The sequence below is a fragment of the Phaethon aethereus genome (genome assembly GCF_964289735.1).
Source record: "Phaethon aethereus genome assembly, chromosome: 10".
NCBI lineage: Eukaryota > Metazoa > Chordata > Aves > Phaethontiformes > Phaethontidae > Phaethon > Phaethon aethereus.
The window spans coordinates 23239659-23259089 of NC_138586.1; the positions used below are offsets into that span (position 1 = coordinate 23239659).

The 19431-nt window shown below is 37.5% G+C and overlaps 1 protein-coding gene across 1 annotated transcript in view; it reads left to right on the forward strand.

The window, feature by feature from the left end:
• LOC309408421 (fibronectin type-III domain-containing protein 3a-like) overlaps positions 1-19431 on the forward strand; it is a gene marked incomplete at both ends in the record, with an annotated part of 28120 nt that overhangs the window by 4024 nt on the left and 4665 nt on the right. Inside the window, 18 exons of the mRNA XM_082004237.1 lie at positions 1457-1532; positions 2740-2816; positions 6713-6947; positions 8470-8742; positions 10118-10173; positions 11353-11507; positions 11782-11841; positions 13074-13212; positions 14266-14319; positions 15002-15123; positions 15210-15384; positions 15632-15718; positions 16012-16150; positions 16726-16794; positions 17007-17125; positions 17228-17333; positions 17989-18164; positions 18984-19097. Of these exons, the coding sequence (XP_081860363.1) occupies positions 1457-1532; positions 2740-2816; positions 6713-6947; positions 8470-8742; positions 10118-10173; positions 11353-11507; positions 11782-11841; positions 13074-13212; positions 14266-14319; positions 15002-15123; positions 15210-15384; positions 15632-15718; positions 16012-16150; positions 16726-16794; positions 17007-17125; positions 17228-17333; positions 17989-18164; positions 18984-19097 (2232 nt within the window). The remainder of the gene's footprint in view (positions 1-1456; positions 1533-2739; positions 2817-6712; positions 6948-8469; positions 8743-10117; positions 10174-11352; positions 11508-11781; positions 11842-13073; positions 13213-14265; positions 14320-15001; positions 15124-15209; positions 15385-15631; positions 15719-16011; positions 16151-16725; positions 16795-17006; positions 17126-17227; positions 17334-17988; positions 18165-18983; positions 19098-19431) is intronic.

Sequence of the window (19431 nt, forward strand, 5' to 3'; positions counted from 1 at the left end):
AGATAAAAGTCTCAAAAGGGTTTATATACAGGGTATGGCATCTAGATGACAGAAAACAAATCTTTCTTTCATTGGTGCTTTGGTCTTTATTTCATTGATGGTTATGACATGGAGTAAGGGTTCAGGTTGACGCAGGGAATGTTGAATTAGGTGAACATCCGTAATGGTGAGGATAGTGAAACTGTGGTGCAGATGCCTGGGGAGTTCATGGAGCTCCATCACTGGAGATGTAGCAGCACCAAATAGGCAGGCTTACTCGTTAATGTCGTGGGTAGTTCATTTTTACCAGGAGTTACATGACTAGGTGATCTCTTCTGGTCCTGTCTACCCAACAGAATTTTCATTCCATAAATAGTATAAACATATTTTATAAAAATTCAGTGAAAGAAAAACATACTTTTTGCATTTCATAGCTAGTTTTACAAATATGTTTTATTTCAATTTTTACTTTGGCCTGCCTCTTTATGTGCTAGCTGTCACCAGCGTGGAATTTTGACTCTGCACAGCTCTTAGATGGCCAAACCCCTCATTTTTCTAAAGAATTAGACCTGTGCCTATGTAATGCAGTAGAATCTCACTGCAAAATTTTCCTAGGAATGTTGTCAAATTTGGCACAGCTGCCAATATTTTACATTAAGACTGAAGCACATGCTGTGAGTGGGGCAGAATGAGGCGATCGTTTGTGTTAGCCAGCACAAAGGAAACGATGCTGTAGACTGCCTGAGGAATAATTCTGGCAGATGTCCACATTGATTTGTGTGAAAGTGAATGCAGTCATGTCCAAATTAACCTGCAGAATCTCACTATTAGCTGTATTTCTTTAGCTACAGGATTACTCAAACATGTGAGAAAATAGACCTGATCTTTCAGGAGCTGTAGAGCAGAGGTGGTAGGCATGACCTGCTTTATCACCTCCTCTATCCTCCTTCCGTCCCCAAAGGACTGCATACTTTATTAAGTTACTTGATAGCATTGGAGAACATGTTGTCACAATACATACCAGCGTGCTTTCAATGAAAAAACATGGCTGAGTTTTGGGCAAAATTTTTAAAGTCCTGATTTTGCCAATTTACCCCTGAAACCGAAATAATCTCATAGGCAAAGCTTGGAAAGCAAGGTGAATCTTAGGTAATTTATTGCTTCAGTAAAAGAAGAAAAAGCAGTGTGAAAATATTGAAATAAAAGTTTAGCTAACTATTTCAAGTGTATCAAGGGAAGCACTGCTGGTAGTAATTAGAAAAATAGTGATTGTGCAAAACTAACAATTTTATGTCAAAGTATGAAGAAATTCTACCCGTCAGTGTTTCTCATCTTACTTTTTTACTCTCGTGAGGTTGTCAAAGCTATATTATTTCAACCTAACACGTGGGTATAAGGAAGGGATGGGTTTTCCCCTCAGGTAATTTATACAATTTAAAAAAACCCCACCACCTCTCTTGTGTTTTGTTTTCTACAGGTTATTCTTGTACAGGTAAACCCGGGTGAAACATTTACAATTACAACTGAAGATGGACACATTCAATGTATTCAAGGTAAAGGAAAAACTGAAGTACTGAATCCAAACACTTCGATTCTGCAAATATCAGAGTTACTACCAGCATTTGTTTCTGTAATCTGAAATGTGTTTTTCTATGTTCTGCAATGTAATAAATCAGATTTTTCAGTTTATACACAAATGAGACAGTGCTGAGAAATTGCCAAGATTCCTTGCAGCTCTGCAGGCTTTGCTGCTAATTTATAAAAGGCTGGCATCTCAACTATTTCAGTAATGAATAACTGTCTTCTCAGAGTCTTAACACGTCAATTTACGTGGGATTTAGTCCACACTAATCTAAACAACTTTACTAGATGCTGTGTGACCTCACTTTACTGTAAGGTAGTGGCATTAGCACTCTGCTGATACTCTGGGAAGCATTGCTACTCCGTGTGTGGCTATAAACTACTTTTTACCTTCTGGGTAAGTGACAGAACTGCAAATGTGAGTTGAGTCAAAATGTCTCCTGTAAATCAAGTTGAATTTATCGGTACTTCCATTTTTGGAATATTTTTCACCATTTCAAATGATGTTATATAAAATGTGTCCATTCTGCTTTCATCAAATCCCAGGCAGGAATACTTTCAGCTTGATGTGGAAAAAACAGTATAGTCTTATTTTAAAAAAAAAAAAAAAAAGTGTTGGTAAACCAGCTGTCAGCATTACTGTGGTGCGAGTGTTGTTGCTACAGACTTTTAACTCTGTCACAAAATAAGAACTAAAATTAATCTATGCTGATTTTTGTACAATTAAAGAAATACTGTTGGCTGTGTAAGCATGGTGGTTGGGATAAATCTAATTGTGCTTTTTGTAGAACAAATGTACAGCTATACTTGCACTCAACAATATTACCTAAAATTCTGGATGCTTCTTGAAAGTTGTTAAATCATAATACATATTTTGAATGTGAAAATGTGTTATCCATCGGTGACATAAATGGCATTATTTTTCTTGATGGAAACTTGGTACAGTCACTTTTTTTTAAACTCTCAGTTCTGGTTATTTAAGTTTCTCTCCTAACTAACTTTTAATTGGATAGTTTTATCCTTGCTTCTCAATCTACTTGTCTAAAAGTAGTTCCATAAATAGAGTTGGATGCAGTTGCTGGCTTTTCAGGCACCAAAGTGAGCCACCACCTTTGGAAAAAAGGTGTCGAGTTTGTAAAAGCCTTGTTTGTTAAAAAGTGGCACCTTGTTACTTCGCAGGTCCAGCACATGTTCCTATGATGTCACCGAATGGTTCTATGCCGCCTATATTTGTGCCTCCCGGTTATGTATCTCAGGTAAACTTTCATTTATTATTATATTTCAGTATGTATGTGGGTGTGGCTTTTTAACAATGAGGCTATTGATTATTTTGTCTGGAACAGCTGTTAAAAGCATTTCCCATATTTTTTCCATTGACCTTATCAACTATTTAACTATGCTGTAGGCTTTATCACCTTCTGTTCACTTCATAAAATTTGATCTAGTTTTCAGGATTTTTTTAATATTACTGCCAGGCAGTAAAAGGTTACTTTTAGTGAGACAGTAGATGGCTCTGAATTGGGTGTCTGAGCTGCATGAACAGGATCCACATCTTCATTTTCCTTTAGTCCTGTTTTCAAGGTGAAAGTAGGTGCCTGGGTAATTGGAGCAATCACAGTTGACTGCAGCCTGCTAAGCGTCAGAGGACTGATGAGTATAGACGGTGCTTAGCTCTGCTAGAAACGGTCTGAAGGGAACATAGCTGGGGGCAGCATCAGGATTGAACATGTCTCATGCATGCTATGGGTATGAGACTCGAGTTCCATACACCGAGGTTATATGACCCATATAACTAGTATCATTCTGTCTTTCATCCCTTAGGTCTTTGTTTTTTTTTCCTGGACTGCATAAGATATTTCTCTGTAATGTCTTCTCTTAATTCAGCTTTTTCTATTTTAATATAACTATTTATCAAAGTTTACAATGCCCCTTTCTTTACCAGCTCTGATCTCCTTAACATTCAGCAAAACACTCTACTGTTATAGCAGAATTACAAAGAGGAGTGTTAATGCTAGTGATATGTGCCTATGAAATGAGCAGGACTCTGGGCTTCTCTCCCAGCTTTACTTTTCCATTCTCACTGATTTTTCCACTCCTCTGCGTTGTTAAGTCATAGCAGATAAGACCTGCGTGTGGTATTTGAACTGTTATCAAAGACATTTGAAAGTAAATCAAACTGATAGCTTCAAATTAATGCTTTTTTAAAAGGACGTAATTAAAATCCAATGTTTAAATGGGATGGGCTAGGCTTTTTCTTTTCTAGTGATGTTCAAAATTAGGAGTTTTCTGAGTAGGTTTGAAAACCTTGTAACTGTATGTTTTTGAGTTCCCCAGGCAGTTGTCTCTTTGCATACAGCTGCTTCTGCTATTAAAAGTAGGTACTTTCATGCAGACCCTGAAGAAAGATCCCCCAGATAATTTATGCATCAATATGAAGTGGAGTCTTCAGTGCAAACAGCATGCAAAGCACTGGCAAATGCAGAGGCCCATGAACTGAAAAATACGTTGCTTCTGTGTTTGCTGTCACATGAAAGTGGGATGTTTGGTTTGGTTTTCCCTTGGTCATTATGACAGGGATAGACAAGCTTGAAACCAACTTTAAATCAGAGCTTGAATTACTTGATACTGTTCTTGCCAGCAGAGAAGACTTTAACTTTCTGTCCCAAAACTGTCTGGCAGAGCCCAGAAATAAATTATTGTTGGTTTCTGCTTAAGTGGAGTGAAGCGATTCAGTAGTGGATAATGGGGACGTAGAAACTTCAGACTGAAGAATCATGTAGAAGTCTTATTATATTAATATATCCCTTCTACACAATACTATGCCATGTTTTCTTGCTTAATATATACATAAAATAGAATTAACGTAGCCATCAAAATTTGCCATGAGTTTTGACTTGTGTCTGTTATAGCGTGTGTTCTAATATTACGCAATCTGATACAGTTCAAGTGGTGTATTTAGTTCTGTTGATGAACCAAAAAGCCCCCCACGTTGTTTCTGGAACAAAGTGTATTCAGTGTAAGCTTAGTCTTAAGTGACTTCTTGTAATTTTTTTTCTTCTATTTAAAGTCTCTTAAGGATTGCTAATAATACAGCTGACTCTGATGTCGTCCCACAGCTGAACTTTGTCACAGCAGCTTGTGAGTGGACATGTTCTGTTTCCCTTTCAGAAGAATAATTTCTCAGTAGTTTGCTCTATCTTTTGCTGGGGAGCTTTTCAAAATGTACTTTTGTCGTAAGCAATATTTCAACATCTGTAATGCCTTCTTGGCCAACTAGGAAACGTTAGAGTGATTTCTTATAGCCAAACTAAACATGCTTTAAGAGAGAATCTTGAAGGAGCAAACAGGATAAAACATATGACCTGCTCTTGTGCAAGTGCTTTCTTTAAATGCCTGAAAATATAAATTGTGTATATTTTTAATAACAGAAGGTTACATAAATAAGCTGAAATCTTCTAAGAGCAGTTTTTGTTTTGGATTATTTACTTTACGGATTGCATTTAAAAGAAATATTTTTTTGCATCTCAATTTTGTATGCCAGCCTGCAGCTGGAACGCACCCCCCCCACTTGCATTCACAGCTAATATTTTCTGCTGATGACATGATCCATCTCTGTAAATGTTAAAGCATTGTAAGGCCCTGCCCAATAGCATTTTTAATCTGCTTTTTTTAATGCGGCTTGGAGGAGATAATTGATGTATAAGGAAGGAAGCATAAAGCTGCAGACTAATTTTAAACCAATTTAAGAAAAATGCCTGGTTTTTCTACTGAGTCTTGATTACTTTTGAAGTGTCAGTTTGCCTTTAATATTGAACAGTCTGCTATCATTGATTTTTTTTTTTCAATTACATACATTGCTCATACCTGTTTAACTTCTTATGTGAGGGAGAAGAGAAAGCAACTGATTTGTTGTCTGCCTTTAAACAGGGTTTAATACAGTCTAGTTTGCTTCTGAGCCAGACTTCACGTTAGATACAGTCTGAATTTTATGCCAGTGGACTTCTGTGTATCGTGGCAGAAGAAACAAACTGGAATATGACCAAGTGATTTCTTTGATGGTCAACTCAGAAGCCTTTGACCCAGACAGAACTGTAGGTGCTGAAAACTTAGTCCCTCAGATAAGCAAAATGGGCTGTAACCACAGAGTGATAACGAATCAGTATAGATGTCCTCTGTCAGTGCTATGAACCCTACCTGGAGAAAGGACCTGTAAACCTCCACCTCTGGTTATCTGTCCGGATGTCTTAAAGATGAGACTAAACTGGGCATTGTTTTACTTCAGTGTCATCATTGTTTAATATGTCTTTTTGTGAATCCTACTCTGGTGTTATTTCTTGACCTTGTCTTCTGAAACCTGTGTTCTGTCCAAAGTCTCTTCTCAGTTTTAAGAATTAGAGAAGCATTATTATATAAAACATTAATGTATTTTAAATTTACTGTAGGAAAAGCAATATATTGAGATATTAATGTATTTCACATTGGCAGAATTAGACTCCAGAAGGAGCCTATATATTGTCAGTTGAGGACAGATGCTTAGAAGTGTGTGTGTGCATACATAGGCATGCACTGTCTTAGCATCTTTTTATCCTAGAGTTCAGACACACAGACAGGTTCCTTGTCTGAATTCTCTTAGCCTGTGGCAAACATGAAATGTTTTGACATTTGAGTTGGATTGGATCACAGTACAAGACAGAGGAGCTGACTTTGTAATACCTTGTACTTGCCATGGGCTAAGAATGTGTATGCAGCCATGTACCACAAATCAGATGACATGCAAGGACTTGTACATACGATAGCGTTGTCAGTCAGGATGTGGTCTAAAGCAGTTCTTCTAACCGTAATTACAAGTAGACTGGGAATTGCACACTGATCAATTCACATTACTTGTTTAAAAGTATATACAATATTATGCGTAAATTATAGATTGCTTAGCAACTTAGTGTATGAGACTCAGCTTCTTAAAACTGACTGCCTCAAACTCCAGTTTCTTTCCGTAACATATGCTGGGTTTCCACTGGAATTCATTTTGGCGTGTATATCCCTGACTGCCAGATTGTGGATATAAACTTAAACTTAGAGATTCTTTATTAAAGGTACCATATTTATAAGACTGTCTTTGTACTAACTTTGAATTTCTTACGTTGCATGACAGGTGGTGGAAGAAAATGGAGTTCGTAAAGTGGTGGTATTGCCACACTCAGCCGAATTCCATCCTTCCATGCATCCTCCTCCTCCTCCTCCTCCCCACGTGCCACATTACATGCATCACCACCATGCTTTGCTTCCCCACCCACCTCACCCAGTGTACCCTCCGGTTCCTGGGACAGGAGAGCTGCCACCACAGTTCATTCACCAGCATCCACCACCACATGTTTTCCAAGAACAAGGTGAGAGCGCAGGTGATGTTTAAACACAGGAGAGGGCCTTTCAGTCACTGCATCTAGGCTGAGCACGCTGAGTTCTGTTGGTAGCTGTTTCACACATTTCTGTGACTTTGATGCTAGTTTCTAGACTCCCTGAGCCTTATGTGTGTTTATGGGGTATCTTAAAATACACTTGTGTATAAGGTGTCATGGAGCCTGGTCTGAAGGCACGTTGCACGTGCAAAGTATCGTTGCATAAAGTTTAAATCTTCTGCTATTCTGTTTTTAAGGATTTAATGCAAAAGCTGTAACTTAGAAGTCTTCAAATACTGTGTATATTTCTCATGGGTCCTTGCTTTGGTTACTATAAATGCCACAATGATTGCTTCTACCTTTCTCTAAAATTGCACTCGCCAAAACTGCTGTGTTTTGTCACAGTCTTGGCATGAAGTTTTTTGAAAATGCATTTCATTTGGTAAATGAATGTATGGGTTTTTTGCTAGACGCGAGTCCAAATATGACTGGAAATAAAATAAAAATAACATACATAAACCAAAACCCATAGTAATCCATGTTGGAGGGTGAAGTGCAAGTCTAGTCTGTATTTAAAAACTGAATGAAATGCTACTTCAGTGGAGGACTGGGGTGACTGCTGAATTAAACCAGGCTGTAAGCCTTATTATATAAACAAGCACTTAACACAGAAGGAAATTAGACTATGTAAGAGCATTGACTATCTCTCTCAAGCTTAAATTGGTAATTAAGGTATTTCAGCTCATACCTAGGGTAAAATATATCACTGGCACCCAAGTTATGTTTTTAAAGTTAGTTTGGGTCCCAAATACGCTTACACATTTTTGAAAATGTGACTATATGGCAATATTAGGGAAGGAGGGCAAATATAAGGTATAATCTTGAGCAGATAACAAAAAGAGAAAGGCCTGAAGAATTACATTTAAAAAAAAAAAGAAGAAAGGGGAAAAAAACCCAAACCCTAAACTTAGCAAGTGATCAAAAATAATGTTTAAGGAAAAAACCTAACAATTTGGATATGGATTAAATAAGAAAAATAGAAATTTGCTTGCAGATATTTTCTGTATCTAACTGTAGCATTTAACTAATGTTGACAACGTTTCAAAACAAGAATTAAACCTTGAGGCTCATTTTTCTCCTACTACCTGATCTTTATGCTCATACACTGATTTGAGCCCAATCCATAAGCTCTTTATCCTGTGAGGTTCCTAAAGTCTAGCGAAGCTCTGCCAGTCAGCAGCGTGATAACTGCACGTTTCTTGCCTGTTGCTCTGCTGCCCAGAAACCCCGAGTATTAGGCATGAAATTCCTCCGGACTTCACAGATGCACCAAGATGAAGTTAGGTGAGCCATGCAGCTCCGTGCATCTACAGACTGACAAAGCAAGCACAGTGAAGTTCCAGGGGTTTTCAAGTTCTGGTTTTACTGTAGTTACTCTTCTAACTCGCAGAGCGTTTCTCAGATGTCAAATAAATTGTACTCAGTAATGAAATAAGTTCTCCTTTCTTCATAGAACCTCGTTCTCATGGAAGGACAAACTTCATTCAGCGAGATGAAAGGAGTCTCAAAATGCAAGAACACCTGAAGAAAAGACTAAAAGACAGACAAGCTAGTGGTCATACTAACAATAAACTTAACAGTCCTCCATCTTCACCACATAAAGCTGTTAATTCTTCCAGTGCAACAATTCAGAATGGAAATGGAAAGGGACAGCAAGGGGCGGGAGGACCACTAAAGCAGAAGCAGATAGGAAAAACAAAGGGCAGTCCAGATGCAGAGATGGGAGGTAGGTTGCATTGAAAGGGTAACTAGATTCTTTTGTAACAGAAGATGCTATAAGTTCATTGCAAAATAGTTTCTGAAAAAAAAAAAATTTCTAAATTTCTTTGGCTATTCAGGATTACAGAGAGTCTGAAATACTTTTCATGATGTTTAGATCCCCCCCTGTCTGTGTCCCTCCCCCCCCCCCCCCCCGAAATCATAGTGGTGTCAAGTTTGTACATTTGAGATTCAGCAAGTAATGTCTTCAGGAAGATTTAATTTTAAACCTTACTTCTCTGCCTTTTCTGACCTGGGACTGATCAATATTCCAAGTGAGGGTGACCTGTAGGTACTTACATAAAAGACTTCTGGTGTCATTTTTTTGTGGGACTTTTAAGTAGCTCCTAGTTATAAGACTCAAGAAATGGGAAGGTGTGAGCAACTGTGTGTACAGGTTGCTGTTTGATTAGGTGTCATTTCAGTTCCTTGCATTATTTTGCTCAAACAAATATTTGAGATTTCTAATAGCTTCTGGCTGTTTACTTGCATATACTAAAATACCTTGTGTACAATATCTTTGTCTTTCCTGTTGGTTTGAAGCAGTGTTGAAATGCAGATAGTTTCTTATCATGATTCCTTAAATGCTGTGTGCATCTTTTAGTGTTTTGCGTGTGTGTCATAATTTAAGTGGTCTTGTTAGGCTGCAAGATCTGGTCCTCATTTGTTTCACTTGTATCTAACTCTTCAGTTAGAGGAATAAAGGAGAAATTTGACTTTGCATTTTGGGAAGTAAGTACAGGCGGAAGTTTTTATCCGACTTGTTTCAAGGATGAAAAGTATACTTGATTAAAGCTTTGTCTTAATACAGATTCATTGCGGGGGGAGCTTTGATTTGCAGGCAGAATAATATCCTGAATTGGTTGACTTGGCCAATTGCATGTAGGATTCAGTTTACAGATGTAAACCTTTTGATATCTGTAGGTATTTTTTAGTGTGCAGTTTTGATCAGACTTCTTCCAAATTATGCCTAGACCAAGTGTTTTGCAATAGGAATTCAAGGAAAGCACATACAATAGACAGATAAGATCTTATTGTCACTTTTTTAACACCTTTCATTTTCGGAGGAATGTGTTGTCAAAGAAAACCCATTTATGCTCAGATTAAGAAAATATACCCTTTGTGCAGGATGTACTAAAAGGGTTTTTGTAACACTGTTAGTTTTGGATAGTTCATGTTTCTACCAGTCACGCAGCCAAAACAAACAGGGGAAACGAACTTTGCACAATAAGTACTATTGTTAAACCCTTAATGAGGCAAACTCCATCTTGTGGTGGCATTTTTGTAACAGGCTGGTTTATTCTTGGGGTTTTCGGTAATCTGTTTTGTATTTGAAATTTCAGAATCTGACACAGAATCCAAGAAATGTGATATTCACTTGAGCATTGGCAAGCCAGTCGTAAGTATTATCCTTAAAATACCATTATTTTCTGTGCATATACTTTCTATAAAATAACATGTATCTTATTGATCTCTCTTGCTTTTTTCTTAATGGTTCATTTTATTAATAGATAAAATGTGGTTTAGTTGTCAGAGCTTATAGCTGGGAAAGGGCAATCATGCTGTAGAAACCCACTTTTTCTCAACTTCCTGAAACAGCCTGACGCAGTTTCTCAGTCTGTAAGCCGAGAGTATATCCACTGTTGAAGTTGTCTAGTATATGTGAGGCCTTTAGTACCTTGCAAACCAAGGGCCTGCTAAAGTAATGGAACCATCGTGGAACCATCCTTCGTTCAGCATAGAGGATTTAGGAATATTGGGAATAGAATTTACAAAAAATAGATTGTCTTTTTATGTTATCTTTAGGAATTGGAGCAAATATTTGAGTTCTTGCAGACTTATTTAGGAAGTTGGAGTCTAGTGATGTTAATTTAAATGTCTAAAGGCTAAAACTGCACTGATATTTTTGATCTTGAGCATGCTTAATGAAGCTCTTTGCATTATTTATACAGGAAGCATGGGTTGCATTCTTCTGCTCCAGATTTCTAGCCATTCTTTGTTACGGTAGTATTATTTCATTGCTGCTTCTGATGTGCACTTTAATGCCAACAGAAGAATGTTGACTTTGTCAGAGAAAATTTGGAGTATGGGAATTAAGCAGCAAAAAACTAAGACCAAAAATTTTAGTCATGAGCACTTAAAATCAGAGTCTCTTGGTATCATATAATTTAGTGGTTAAATATTATGTGAGGGACTTGTAATAGAGTTAGAAAGTTAAGCCATCTGACTGTGCCTAAATACAGATCTGGTGTCAGTGTTCAAGACTCCACATCTGAAAATTTGCTCCAAATGAGTGATGCAAACAGAGCAGGTGAAACAAAAATTTTCTCTTCATACGCTGAGACAATGTAGTGTGTCTGTATGTTTAGTGTATGAAGGGAAATGCTTTAATGTGGTATTTTAGATGTGGAAAGAGGAAATAATTTCAATTTAAATCATGACTCAGTATTTCCACTACAAAGGTAAAGAATTCCTCCAGTGAGGAACTTCATAGGCAAACTAGCGACACCATGTTATTGACTAATACAACTTTTATTACAGAAAGCAAACTTACTTGCATTATTTATGCTTTTAATAGGTTTCTGATATACAAGCAAGATCAGCCGTTCTGTCCTGGAATCTCCCAGTTAGTTCACAGAATGGAGAGAGCCATAGTCATAGTCCAGCAGCATTTACATTTGAAGTAGCAATATCCAACAGTGGTAAAAATGGAAAATTTAAATCTGTCTATGTGTAAGTTTAGTTTCTTCATTTAAGCACAATACCAATGTTTAAAAACATTAACCAATTGGCAATCTCCCTATCAGGAGCTGTTTGTTGACTTGCAGACCTACCTACTTCACATGCAATAAATTTTAAGTAATATCACTAAGAGTTACATGGACAATGGAAAATGTGAAAATTAAATATGCGCTACATGGTTTTGCTTTTCAATAAGCTTTTATCCTTTAAAGTATAAGAAAGAACTGTAATTTTTTTTTTTTTTCCCCCCCTTCCCTTTTCACAGTGGGGAAGACCTAACAATTACACTTCCTGATCTCAGACCAGCAACTGATTATCATGCCAGGTACGTTGAAGAAGATGTGATCACAAACTTGCGGAATATTCTGCATAAAATACCATAGCTGTGGACACTACTGTTGCTATCTAAATTCCCACTTTTCTGCAAGCTTTTGTAGAAGTGCAAGAAGGGAGGTGGAAACTGGCTGGAATGGGGAGAAGTTAGATGCTGTATTACAAGGGAACAAGATGTGACCTTCAAGAATTGCCACGCAGAGTAAATAAGGGTTACTGGAGAAGGTGTGTAACTGGTCAAGGAAGAGGCAAGCTGGTTAAACAAGCCAAGAGAACACTGTGATCCAGTAGTAGATGGGAGAGCCTCAGTGCTTGGGCACAGTAGGAGACCAGTTTTAAGACTTAAGGAAGCAACCTCTTGTTCTTAAACTGCAAGAGATTTCTGAGTGTGTTAAACACTCAGTCCAGCTCCACTTGTAGAGTGTAGTTTGTGTTTGGTTCATGGAGTTGCTTTCCATACAGGCCAGCTTTCTTTTACCTACAATTTATTTGGTAAGACGGACAGTATTTCTGAAAAATCAGTTCAAGTCATTGCTCTTCAAAAAGAAACATAAATAAGCATGGCTGTTCTAGAGATTCTATCCCATTTGAACAATTACACTGATAAACGTGGTTTTATTGCCTGAACAGCTGATTTAGCCCGTTCTAGTGTCCATACTCTTGCACAAGTAAGTGTTGCCTGTATTTGAATCTCAAGGTCTTTTCAGTAAAAGCTTAATTTCAAGTCAGGTATTCTGTTACTGTTTGGTAACACTCGCTGTCGTTTTCATCATGCTTCCCACATGTATTTCGTCACTAAAATATCTCCACTGTGATAGATAGTAATTGTAAAGTAAGTGAAGGATGGAGTCTTCAAGATCAGTAAGTGTACCCATGTGAGCTCCATCATGCTACTCTGGTCAGCATGCCTCCCTCTCCCTGAACAGAGAACGAACAGATAGTAGTGTTTCTTATGATGTGGGCATCAGTTACTAGAACCTGGAGCGACATCATAAACTCACTTTTTGTTACTTCTTCCTGAATGAAAAGGCATGAAATCGTTGTCTTTTAGAATCAACAATCTGAAAGAAGAGTGATTGGGTGCTTGTTTCCTATAATGTGGGCAGGCTGGTCTTGTTGCTGTAACCACTGCTTATGATTAAATGCATTTCTAAAGCTGACAACTCTTTCCTGAAATTTTCAGGTGCTAATGCAATAGCAACATAATAATTATCCTTTGTTCAGAGTTTCAGCAACCAGCAGTTCCATAAAAGAATCCATTTCGGAATTAGTGAGCTTCACTACAGAAAGTTGTGAGCCAGACTGTCCAGCTGCACCGAAGCTAATTAACAGAACCAAAACCAGCCTGAGTTTGCAGTGGAAGGTAAGCAGTGTGTTGTGTATTCATGTATGGTATGTTTAAGTTAGCTTTGTCAACAATTTAGTGTGTACTTTAGGTGTTGCCTTTTAAGTTGCTCAATTAAGACTGATAACTGAAATCATGATTGTTTCTTCCTCTTTCTTTTGCTGCTTCCTTAGTTTCTTGCATATGGCTTTAGTGTGGTAGAGTTGGTAGCAGGTCTCTCTACGAATTAATCAGTAGGAAAGGTCTCTTCTGAACGGGCAGCATAGGAAAGGATAGAGCTTTTACATTTTCACTTGGGGTTCCTGGATGATAAATAGATCTAACTTAACATTATAATTCAGAGTTCTCATAGTTACTCTAACCAACTCGTAGTGAATTTCTTTGGCTAGTTTGGAGATGTAACTTTTTGAATCTAACTTCTGAATATGTACAGTATCTGTGAAGACATGTTGGTAACTGTTTTCTTGTCTCTTCATGTTTTTCTTATGACTATGCTTTTAGCTGGAAAATGGTTTATAGCTAAATGACTTTAAATTATTTGTACTCAGAAAGTAAAGGTTGTTCCCAATTCATATGTCATAAAAACAACAAATGTTGCTCATCTGAACGCTTGCATTGCTCAGACAGTTGGTGAACGTACAGTGCAAGGCCATAAGGAAAAAAGCTACAAGAATATAATTTGCATTATTCATAAAATAAAACTATTCATAAGTTCATATTCTAAATTGTCAGAATTAAAAGAAGTAGTGTAGCAGCCTGGAGAGCCATCAGGAACGAGGAATTAAACAAGTTAAAAATACCTGCTAGTTTTTACCCTTTCTCACTCACTTTACTGAATACGTGCATCTGTGCCCACAACAGAGTTTCAGATTGTCACAGGTGTGTTTGTGGAAGAGGGCTGTTCTGTATGCCTTCTGCAGATGCCTTTCAGCTCTACACTAAGTATTTTGTTTTTAAAGGCAGTTGCAGTATATGATATTCAATTGTTGAAATGTTTTTTTAATGTGCAAAAATACTTATAAAAGTACAGCCCTTTGATTTTAACTTTTTTCATTGTTTCTTTATTTTCAGTCCTCAAATGACAATGGTTCCAAAATAACTAATTTTCTTTTAGAATGGGATGAGGTAAGATCTTTTCTAGTGCAAAAAAAATCATAATGACATCTGTAGACCAATTATACTTAAAAATACTTTTTGCTTAGGTACATCAGCTATTTTTGGTGCAACTGTCCAGACAGTTTTAAAGGGACAAGCCAATTAAAAAGCTTGAATCAAATGACAAGTATTGCAGCAATTCAAGTAGACAGTCCTTTCAGATCCTCTGAGAGGGGCAGTGTAAAACTCCCTCATTTAGTTCTTGTCATTTGGAGCATCATTAATTCCTATGCTCTGTTCAAATGGATGAGCATTTGGCTGGTATCTTCAGTAGCTGTCACAAATACTATTCGGCTTTTCAACTTCTTACTGAAATGTATTCCAAAGTGATAAAAAAACTTCAAAAACGTGTGTTGTTTTCAACTGCAGTCATTTATTACCATTTTGATAAATCTAAGTGCCAAAAAATAAACACACATCTCAATCAAAATGTGGTTGTATTATCAAGAATGCTCAGGATTGCGATCAACATACTCAGTATGACCATGATGATACTAGCTTTTTACATTCTTTAGGCTTACTCATTTTTTTAAATGATTACCCAATTAGGGAAATGAAATTTAGGAAAATTTTGAGTGAAGAAGTTGACCTTAGCAGGGAGCATACAGCCCCCATGCAAAAAGTTACTCAGGTTGTTCTCACTTTTTTCAAGGGGAAGAACGGACCTTTCAAAGAATGCTACTACGGGCATCTGAAGCAGTATAAACTTACCAAACTCTCTCCTTCTACAAAATATTCGCTCAGATTAGCTGCTAAAAATGATATTGGAATGAGGTAATGAACATAATATGTCATATAATTTATTTTCTCATCAACTACGTCTGCTGTTGTTGACATTTAAAAAAAAAATATTTTCCCAGTGGGTTCAGCGAGGCAGTGACATACTATACAGCAGGAATTGTCCCACCAGCCCCATCGCCCCCAGTGCTCGTTGAAGCAGGAGTGACCTGGCTGTCAGTAAAGTGGAGCCCGCCTAATGGGGTGTCTTCAGATGACTCTCTCACTTACAGTTTAGACATGGAAGAAGAAGGTTCTGTAAGTGCTGGGTTCTGTTATACATGTAAAAGCTTGATACGCAGTAGCGCTTAAATAAAAAAAACACTCTGTGTTTTACTTTCAAATAAACTGCTGCAAAGTACTGCAGCAGTTGGCAAGTATTGCATGTATCCGTGAAACAAAGATGAAGTTCAGGCTAAAACCAAAATGGATCGATCTGATCTGGTTTTTGTTTTATTGTGGAAAATTAGTGACTGCGTGTGTTCTTATTTTCCCACCTTTACAGGGTTATGGTTTCCAACCACAGTACAATGGAGATGAACTGTCGTGCACTTTAAGAAATCTTAGGAGGAGTACATCCTATAAGTTTAGGGTTTGTACTATATTTTGTTTCTAATTTAATCATGACTGTTTAGCATTTTCATACAGCTAAGACACTTTCTATGGAGACAGCAGAAAATTACCTGCAGTACTTGTGCTGTTACAATAGGCTTTGTTGGAATCATAATACTAGTCAGATTTTTTGGCCTTGGCTAATTTTGTTTTCTTTTAAATTGTTGTCTTTTCTTGGGGTTTTGGTGGGGTTGTTTTCATGGAAGAATTTTGTAAATCAGCAGGATATTACTTGTCATTAAATAAAGTATTTATTATATATTCCTGAAACAGGTCTTTGCCTACAACAGTGAAGGAAAAAGTAGCCCTAGTGAGGTGGTAGAACACAGCACCAATCCTGACAAACCTGGAGCACCGAGTAAACCAACTGTAAAGGGCAAGATCCATTCGCACAGTGTGAAGGTTACGTGGGGTAGGTTACCTTTCATTACCGCTGTGATTGAGTGCTGCTTATGTACGTACAGTTGCTCAGTAATGCAGATTGAAAACAGAGGTGACTCAGGCTAATTATTTGTCTCTGCAGATACCGTTATTGCAGAAGAAATGCTTAGCATTAGCAAAAAAATTGCAACTCGGCTTTTTTGGGGGCCGTAGTACTCAAGTAATGTTTTTCCTTATTCATTTTAGAGAAGCAGTCAATGCTGTTGTAAGAGCCTCACTTGTAATAGCCTCTGGATTTACTGTGATGCTTAAAGAATTTTCATGTGTTCTTAAAAAAAAAAAAAGAGGTGATACCTGAGGTTGGCAGTATTTTCCTAGTTGCTGCTCTTCCTGGCATAGTCACGATTAATAATAGAAAAAAGCTGTTGTTCTAGAAGATGTACTGGGAATATATAAGTATGCTGTTTTCTGTTCCTGCTTGAATTCAGTTTTCTACTTGAATATATTTTACAACGAATGAATATTTTCTCTGAAAAAGCTGGTAACAAAATAATGCATTGTTTTCAAATCTTCCACAACTTATTTTAAGACATTGATTTCTTTCAGACCCACCCAAAGATAATGGAGGATCAGACATTTCTAAATACTTTTTGGAAATGGCAGAAACGTCAGTTGGTAAGCAATCATCTTTAAGTACTAATTCAGCTTGTGTGCTAGTTCAGTGTGCTGATTCACATGTATATTGTGTTGCACGTGTTCTCTGCATAATTGGTCATTCAAATTTGATTCTGTGCCTTGACTATCTTCTTAATAATGTTGGGAGAGACTTTTCAAGGTTGATTTTTGTGAAAGTTTTGTAGTGTCAAGTATTTTCTGTCTTTCCTCAGGAAGTAAATGGGACACCGTATACAGTGGTTCCCAGAGAGAACATGTATGTGATCATCTCAAGCCTGGCACTTCATACAGAATGAGAGTTTATTGTGTCAGTAAAGGTGGTGAAAGCCAGGTGAGAGAAATGAGAATAAAATTGCTTCTGAAAACCATTTCTATCTATGTGTTAGTGAAATGTTTTGTGTTTCTACTCTAAAATACTGTGTGTTACTGCTAGGCTTCTGATGTTATGACTGTTACAACATCAGCTGTTCCTCCTGGACCGTGTCATGCTCCATGCCTGGCAGGCAAAGCTAAGCCCAAGGAAATCACTTTACAGTGGGGTAAGCTCCAGTGTTTCTGAGCAAAATACTTTCCTGATTTTTTTAAACATCACAACACAAGTGAAAAATCTGTAGCACTGTTTGGAGTGGGGAGATGGATGGATGGATGGATGGATGGATGGATGGATGGATGGATGGATGGATGGATGGATGGAGTCTGTGTCCTTACTTGTTTGGGTTTTTATAATACCACCACGGCTTATTAACAACCTCGGATTTGGTAATGCATGCATGGGCAATGATATGGTGAGACTTAAGCAGACATAAATGTCTCCAGTGAGAAAGCTTGCTGACTGCCTCACTGCTGACACGCTTGGCAATTTAAAAATCAACCCTCCTTTTCTTTATCTCAGTAAAGGAGATAACCAAAAAGTAATGAAGATACACACTTTTTATGAAGCAAATATGTGGAAAATATCTGAAAAAAAACTGATGAAGGCTATCTTAAACTAAACTATCGGTATCTGGGGTGGGGGAAAGCAAGTTTCATAATGTGTTTCTGCTCAGATATGCGATAAAAGCCTGCACTCTAACTTTTAGAATTCATCTGACAAAAGTTATAGCTAGAGAAGGCTGATTAGAAACTATTTAAAAGAAAAAGTGCTTTTGTGAAATTAATGGGGGGGGAAAAAAATATTTCTTTTTATTTCATTAGGCCCACCATCTGTAGACGGAGGTTCCGACATTACAGAATATATTATAGAGATGGCAAACTCTGAACAAGATGAACGCATACAAGTGTATCAGGGTCCAGCATCTGAACATGTAGTAAACAATCTACTTCCAGGAAGAACATACTGCTTCTGGATACGTGCAGCAAATAAAGTTGGGGTAACCACTGTGCTAACGAGATCAAATGATTTTTTTTTTTCCCCACACAATAGAATAGTAATGATACTATTGTCTTACAAGCCTGATGATATTTTGTAGCTTCTGTGTTCTGTCGTAGTTCTGTTGAAGGAGCAGAATTTCTTACAGCATAAAAAAAAAAAAAAAAATTAAATAAATTAGGGCTGAAGGAAGGACTGAATGTCCCTGACTGAGGGGATGTTCACTGTGTGTTGCGTTTCTGTTGTTTGTTGGATTACCATCGGTACCTAAGGTAACTAGTCCAAAGTTAGTGCTAGACATTCTCTTACTACTTCTAGTCATTGACTGCAGTGTAAACACTACATTTCTGGCTGTGAATAGCCACTTCCAGTTTGTGCCTTAAGAAATTGCCTTACGTTTTACAGTTAGCATGGACTCTGCAGATTGGTGGTGTGGGAATAGTTTTGTGTAGAGGGGTGTGTTCAGATAATGCCAGGTTTGAAAAAGGTTGGGATAAACGTCGGTTGCATAAAAGTCTGTCTGAAATGGTACCTGGCTGCTTCTGGAAGCCAGATCCTGAGTACAGGGGAAGGAGGAGTTACAAAACCGTAGCAGTGGGAATTAGTGGGAGGATTACAGATATCCTGTAGGCACAGGGCCAGTTTATAGAGTAAACTACCTGAAAGGAATTTTAAACAGTGCTGTGAAACTAAGCACTGAACTGCTATTTATTTCTCTATCACGTTAAAAATAATTTGTTTTCTTCAGCTCGTACATTTGCATATCAGTTTTTTTGCTCTATGGCTGTTGCTGTAGTCATGCAATTGTATTTTCTTGCAGTTTGGCCCTCACTCTGACAAAGCAGAGATCTCTACTGCTCCAGGACCCCCTGATCAATGTTGCAAACCCCTGATAACTTGTAAAAGTGCAACTTGTGTTGTAATTTCATGGGAGGTAGGTTTTAATGATTTTTCAGTAATACACAAATTAATACTTGGCTTTTAGAATAGTGACACATGTATGATACACAGAAATGGAAGAAACAACAGGTGTTGAGGTGGAATATTTTAAGCACATTTCTTTATAGAAATGTATAGAGGTATACATTGGTTTTGTAAATTTTTTCAGCTGTGAATGTCCATCTTAGCTGAATAAATTGGGTGATGTTTAATCCTCCTTATGGTAGCTAATATAATATATTTAGTTTCATCCAAGTCTGGTCTGAACTGTGATGGTGTTAGAGCCACACATCTAGATGGAAACCTTTGAACAAGCTGAACTTAAAATC